The following is a 6,710-nucleotide window of genomic DNA, read 5'->3' as shown; positions in this document are numbered from 1 at the left end:
TCTGAAGTGGCACCTTAACCCTCCCTCCCTACCCCATTTCTGCCCTTTTATCATGATTACAGAATTTCTATACTTTGATACCTTTTATAACTGGAAGACCTAACTATCTCCCTAAATTTCCAGACTTATCTTTCTCTCACAATGCCAAAAAACACACTTTTTTTTTTTTTAACTTCTAGCAGGAAAATCTTGCAGAGACCTGGTACTGTTAGACCCACTGCATTAAGTCTGCATGTGTTGGAGGCGACTCATTAAGCCACTAACTTTGTACTACACTGAGACATTGAGGGTAACAACAACAACAAAAACCATTCTGTTACACGTTTCTGATTATAATGATACCCTGAGAAGCAAAAAAAATTAAAACATCTTTGGCCGTAACACGAATCATCATATTTCCATCTTTGATTACAAAACATGGACAAAAACCCACCAGTCACACAAAGACGTAAGCCCTAAAAAAATATTTTCAAACGCTTTACAAGAAAAAGATTCGGGCCATTTCATCATGAAATTCTTACATGATAGCTGCTGTGTCTTCATGATGAGCTTAAAAAATGTATGGGCTAAGGCAATGAAATACTGAAGAATGAAGGGCAGGATGGACAGAAAGAGGCAGTACAGGCAACCATCTTTTAAAGTTCTGCATAAATGAATCTGTTTATAGAGGCATCTAACTAACACGAGGCATTTCACACGCGCAGATTCTGAGTTGGGCTTTTAAGGGACTCAAAGCAGCATCTTGGCCTTGCACGTTTCTGAACCTCTCTTCAGTTGGCTGGAGGTGTCTTTCCAGCCTTGTGCCTATGTTTTTAATACCTTTTTATGTTTTAAGAATACCACGCCAGTTCCCCCTTTCCGATAACGACAACACTGATTCAGACACATGACTATAAAGCACCGATTAGCTATTTCCTTTTCTAACAAAATAGCCACACTTCCAAACACAGTAGAGTATGATTCCCTCGGAAAGTTCTGTAGTTATAGACGAATGTAACCGCTTCTCGAAATACATTTAGCATTCCCCTTTGGAATCGCCCTGTTTGAAGCAAGGTAGGGAGCCAGCCACGCTGTTACTTTGTAGCTCTCTCCCTCACTCTCTCAATAAAAACTCACCCCAGTCATCTCATTCAATCAATTTGGTTTTAAGTGACCATGTTTTGGCTGTTACCCAACAATGCTACTCACCTGTAAAGGCAGATTGTTTTCTGCTTTGAATGTTACTTTTTCAAAATACAAAAGCATTCTGACTGGCATTTCTGAATTAGATCAAAAATGAAAGCAGCAAGTTGGCAGGTTAGAGTGAGATTACAACCTCTTGCTTTTCAGAGCCAGAGGATTTGGGAGCTGGACAGACTTGAAAGGGCTGGTAATGCTTTTTACTTATTTATTTTAAAAAAGATGTTATTATTTACTTTTATTGGAAAGTCAGAGTTACAGAGAGAAGGAAAGACACAGAAAGATCTTCCATCCGCTGATTCACTCCCCAAACGGCCACAATGGCTAGAGCTGAGCTGATCCAAAGCCAGGAGCCAGGAGCCTCCTCCAGGTCTCCCATGCAGGTGCTGGGTCCCAAGGCCGTGAGCCATCCTCAATTAATTTCCCAGGTCACAGACAGGGAGCTGGATGAGAAGTGGAGCATCCAGGACAAGAACCGGCACCCACATGGGACCCTTGTGCATGCAAGATGAGGACTTTAGCCACTAGGCTACCGGGCTGGACCCTGTTAATGCTTTTGAAATAGCCACACACTATATTTGCCCTGCTGCGGTTTGCAGAAATGTATATAATAACAGGCCACGTTTTCAAACATCCTAAGACATTTTAAATAGGACATGAATTTAAATTTTCCCACAAAACACGGGGGCGGGGAAAAATACCGCCGTGTGTGTAAGGTAAGACACCCAAGCGTGTGTCAAGAGGTGCAGGCTTAGTATCTCAAGTCGTGTTGAATGCTGGTGATGGAGCAGGGTCCCGGAGCAGCTCCGGGAGTCTCTTCTGCCCTGAATCTGTGTGTTGGATCGAGCCCTGGTGGCACCCAGCAACTCTGTTTTCACAGTGTGATTCCTGTAATAAAAGCTTTTCAGTGATGGTGGATCTGACTTTTGGCATTTTTTTGGCACTTAGAGCTCACAAGCTTGGTTGTGTGGTTTAAGATGGTTTTTAATTTTTTGCATCTTACATTTCTTTGGGCACTTTTAGGAAGGGGGCAATGTCTTTTCTGTTGTTCCGGTAGGTGATAGCCCGCGTTGCTCCTCTCTCTAAAGCTCTGGCTTTATGTACTCCCGCGATTCTCACCGGGGATCCCAAGCAGGTGAAAATCTGTCACAGACTGTCCACCCTAGTTCCCCCGCCCCTAGAGGCTGGTATCACCAGCTTCGAATTTAAGCTGTTTGGCCAGGGTTGCCACAGGCTCTGCAGGCCCCTCTCGACAGAAAAGCATGGCTGGGTTTTTCCTGGCCCACATGGCTACGTCCCCTGCGGCCCCAGTGGCTCGGTTGGAAGAGGACATTGTGTGGCAAGCCCCCAGCCGCTTGATGCAGCGGTTCTGAAGGCGATGGCGGCTCCGGGCCTGAGAGCCCGGGCCCTGGTTGGGCAGGAACGCGTCCACGTTCCCAGTCCGGTAGCCCTCCTCGCGACTGCGTCCCAGGAACGCGGAAATGCTGGGGTTGCGGATGGCATAGATGACAGGGTTAATGGCCCCGTTGGCCCAGGTCAGCCAGACGGCCACCACGTTGAGGAGAGAAGGCGCCTGCGAGGCCTGGGCCTGGCGCGCAGCGGCCAGCAGCACCAGGAAGCAGTAGGGTCCCCAGCAGCAGATGACCAAGACGATCATGATGAGCACAGTGGTGGCCGTGCGCACCTCGCTGAAGAAGCGCAGCTCGCGGGCGTAGGTGGCCACTGGCCGCACGCGCACGTCCGACAGGCGCACGGCCCTGCAGATATGGTAGTGGCAGAAGCACATGAGCAGGAAGGGCAGCAGGTAGCAGGTCACCACCAGCCCCACGCTGTAGGCCGCGCCCAGCTGCGCCGGGTCCGGGGACGTGCGGTAGAGGCAGCCGTGGAAGCTCAGCTCCCGCGGCGGTGCCCGGAGCAGCTCCCAGGGCAGCGAGAAGCCCAGCGCCGCCAGCCAGGCGCCCGCCAGCAGCTGCAGCGCGCGGCGCCGGCCCAGCTTATCCCGCGGCGGCCGTGCGATGGCGCAGTAGCGGTCCAGCGAGATGAGCGCCACGCTCCAGGTGGACACGATGCCAAAGCACGAGCTGAAGAAGCGGCTGGCGGCGCAGAAGCCGCGCCAGTGGCCCACGGGCGGCGTGAAGAGATCGAGGAAGGCGGCGGGCAGGCAGAGCAGCGCCGTGAGCAGGTCCGACAGCGACAGCGACAGGATGAAGGCGTTGGTGACGGTGCGGAGCTGCCGGTGCTTCACGATCACTCCCATCACCGCGCAGTTGCCCAGGCTAGACAGCAGGAAGAGGAGCAGCAGCACCAGCGCCTGCGCCGCCACCGCGGTGCCGTGCCACAGCATGGGCGCTGCCTCCTCCGGTCCGGGCAGCTCCGGCCTCGCCCCCGCCGCCCCCGCCGCCCGCGCCGGCCCTGCGGCCTCGGGCGCGTCGCGGCCGCCTCCACCCGCAGCGCCGGCGCCTTCGCCCCCGCTCTCGTCGCTCCGGTTCCCCAGCGCCGCGGCCGCCGCACTGGCCACGGTGCTGAAGGCGAGCGCGGCCGCCGTCGCCGCAGATGTCCCGCCAGGCGGGCCGGCCGCGGAGGTGGCGCCGGGGTGCGGGCTGCCGGGCCAGGCCGTGGTCACTGGTGGGCGGGCCGGCGGCGGGGCCTCCATGGGGCTCCGTGGCGGCCGGGGGTCTATTCATCCCGCCCCAGGATCGGGGGCGGCGGCTGCGGGGGCCCGGGGCAGCGGCCGAGGCGGGACGGGTGGCGGGAGCCGGGGACCCGGCGAAGCCTTTGACGCGGGCTCCAGGCGTTGCCGAGGGAACCGCGTGTTTACGCAGGAGCGCGGGGCGGGACGCCCGCGCGGGGGCCCTCCGGAAAGCCGGCCCCAGCCTGCGCCCTGCGCCTCCGTCCGTGGGGCGTTCGGGCTTTGGGGAGTCGTGGCCCTGGGCGCCCTCCTCAGGAGCCACTGCCAGGTCAAGGAAGGCGACAGCCACTGGCCGGCTAACGGATGCTCGGCTTTGGGAGGTCCGCTGCCGCTTGCTGGGGACAAATCTTGCAGCAAGGCCTTGATGAGTGGGCTGAGCTTTCTTCTGGATGTTTTTGGCTTTTGTGGCTAAATCTGAATTGGGAAATCTTCGACTTGGCAGAGGGAGGGGGGACAGATGAATTTGTGTGGGTAGCGGTGAGGGTGATGGACCAAGGTCATACTGTGAGGACCACTGATGTACCCAGACAATTAAGATGCACAGTCCCCGAGGGACCCCCAGAATTGCCAAGAACGGGCTCCTGAGCCTAGCTCTGAGGGACCGAGCTGTGGTTGTCACCTTCAAGGGCTCCTGGCCTCAGGACCATAACTGGCTAGCGGGAGCCTGGGAGTCTGGGAGGGACTGGGTCTCTCGTCCTGAGGGCATTCTTCCAGTGCCCTCTGGAATGCCTCGTGTTTGGGGTCGAAGGCGCTGCCCAGAAAGCTGGAGGGGGGACATAGGGGCAGGAAAGCCACCACCTCCTGAGGAAACTGCATCTCAGCGTCGGTCCCCACCACCCGGCGCCCCACATGGGTATGGTCTCTAAGGGCAAAGGTATAATGAGACGCTGACGTAAACCCAGGGCATTAAAGCCAGGTGGGCATCTACAACAGCACGTTCTGGACATGCACACTCTCAGGCCCTAACCCTAGACTCGGGACAGGATCCTGCGAGGATCCTGAGACACAGTCAAGTCTGAGCGAGTGTCTTGAAATCAGTGAGGTTGGTGCCTTGAGTGTTTATCTCTGAAATACTATACTGGAAATCCAAAGCCTACGAAGAAGTGAGTTAAAAACGGTACACCAGCATCGGGTTCCTGAGCCTTCATGGTACTGACATTTCAGGGGGCTAATCTTTCCTCCTGGGGCTAGCCAACGCATCATGGGGTGTGGGCAGCGCCCCGCGTCCACCCAGGAGAGGCCAGTATCACCTCTCCCAGCGGCATCACTACTCCTGTCTCCAGACATGGCCAATTGTCCCCCTTTGGGGCAAAATCAATCCCAGCTAAGGACCACTCAAGATCAAATGTTACAGACTGATTTATTTAGCAAATGCTTATCTTCTAATGTTGTTAGAATAGGGGTTCCTGAACAAGGATCTCAGCTCCAAAAGCTGTCCATGCTTAGGCAGGCACAACTATGCCACAAAATGATGCATGCTGTCATAAAATGGGTGAAATTCTTTGGGGATTAACTCTAGAGTCACTGATAAAAGCGTGACATGAGAGGTGATGCTGACCCTAAGCACATCTGCGGCTCAATGCGCTGAATGTCACTGTTCACCTCCCTCACCTCCCCACGTGCCGGCCACATCTCAGCTCTTGCCCTCCTCTTCCCACTCCTGCCGTCCCCTCCTCGCTGGTCTGTGTCCCCATCCCAACCCTCTGCTCACACAGCAGGCAGGATGTTCTTTATTAAAAACCTGAACACTTATTTAACCCCTTGGTTTAGTTTGGCATATGGACCCCCCCCCCGCCCTGTATTTCCTGCAAGGCACTGCGTGACTTCACCTCAGCGTCCACTCTAATCTTGGGGACCACTTTCCTTCTGTTGCTCCGTTATAGTCACCCTGGCCTTCTGTGGGTTTAGTGTGTTAGCACTTGAACCAGTGTCAGGGAGCTCTTGCCTCCTGTCTCCCTGTGAAAGTTGGTCCTCCAGACAACGTGCCCTTGGCTGTTCTCCCGGCACCTACCCTGCAAATCACAGATGAGATCATACTTGCTTGTTAATTTCCTGTTTTCCAGTAGTAGCACACAATCAGTCTATAATTACGTTTCCGTGATGCTCTGTTAGCTCCCAGTGTTTAGGCTTTTCTGGTAGTCAGTCAGTGGACAGCTCCTTAAAGAAGAGAATTGTAGGTAAGAGGAGAGGGACGATGATGGCCAAGACCACGCACCTGCTTGTCATGAGCGCAGGCAGAGGCCAAAGGGCGTGGACCAGAGCCAGCCACAAAGCCCTGGTTCCTGACTCCATGGATGGCAGTGTCAGTCATTAGGGGAGAGGAGAAGAGGAGCATGTTCTAGATGGAGGGTGAGTGTCGCTCATCCTCCACGTAGTGACTCCACACTGCGGCTTGGGACTCAGGACTTAGATTTTTAGAGGTACTGACCTCTGTACAAGAGAAAATTGTGGCCATGAATGTGAAGCTTTGGGATGGTACTGACTAAAGAACCATGGATGGCATGCTAGGGAGTACAAGAAGTGGCAGATAGAGAGCAAACGGAGGCAGATGGGGGACATATGCAACTGATCTGTTGAGAAACCAGCTGTCTTAAGTGTTCCAGTTTGTTTTTGGAAAGGGGAGGGGTGGGGGTTGCAAAAAAAAGTCTGAAACCCCTACAAGACCTGCTGCTAGCCCCCGCTCTTGTATGTGCCAGCAGGTGCTGTTGTCCCGTCTGAGATGGCCTGCCCCCGTCTCAGTATCCAGCCGTGCAGCAGCCTGGCCCACCCCCAGACTTCATGTGAACCGGGTATTTCTGTCCAACTTGACCTGGCCTGCACCTTGCCCTGGCTCTCACTTGTG

General features: G+C 54.6%; 1 protein-coding gene across 1 annotated transcript; it reads right to left on the bottom strand.

The window, feature by feature from the left end:
- Nucleotides 1–2,142: 2,142 nt before the first annotated feature.
- Nucleotides 2,143–3,933, bottom strand: GPR135 (G protein-coupled receptor 135). The gene has a single exon (XM_012930485.3). The coding sequence runs from the start codon at nt 3,830–3,832 to the stop codon at nt 2,357–2,359; it is 1,476 nt and encodes a 491-aa protein (XP_012785939.2). The 5' UTR covers nt 3,833–3,933; the 3' UTR covers nt 2,143–2,356.
- Nucleotides 3,934–6,710: the final 2,777 nt, after the last annotated feature.

The sequence above is a fragment of the Ochotona princeps genome, chromosome 26 (genome assembly GCF_030435755.1).
Source record: "Ochotona princeps isolate mOchPri1 chromosome 26, mOchPri1.hap1, whole genome shotgun sequence".
Taxonomy (NCBI): domain Eukaryota; kingdom Metazoa; phylum Chordata; class Mammalia; order Lagomorpha; family Ochotonidae; genus Ochotona; species Ochotona princeps.
Note: the sequence above shows the minus strand (reverse complement) of the source record. Positions and strands in the feature narration are given on the sequence as shown.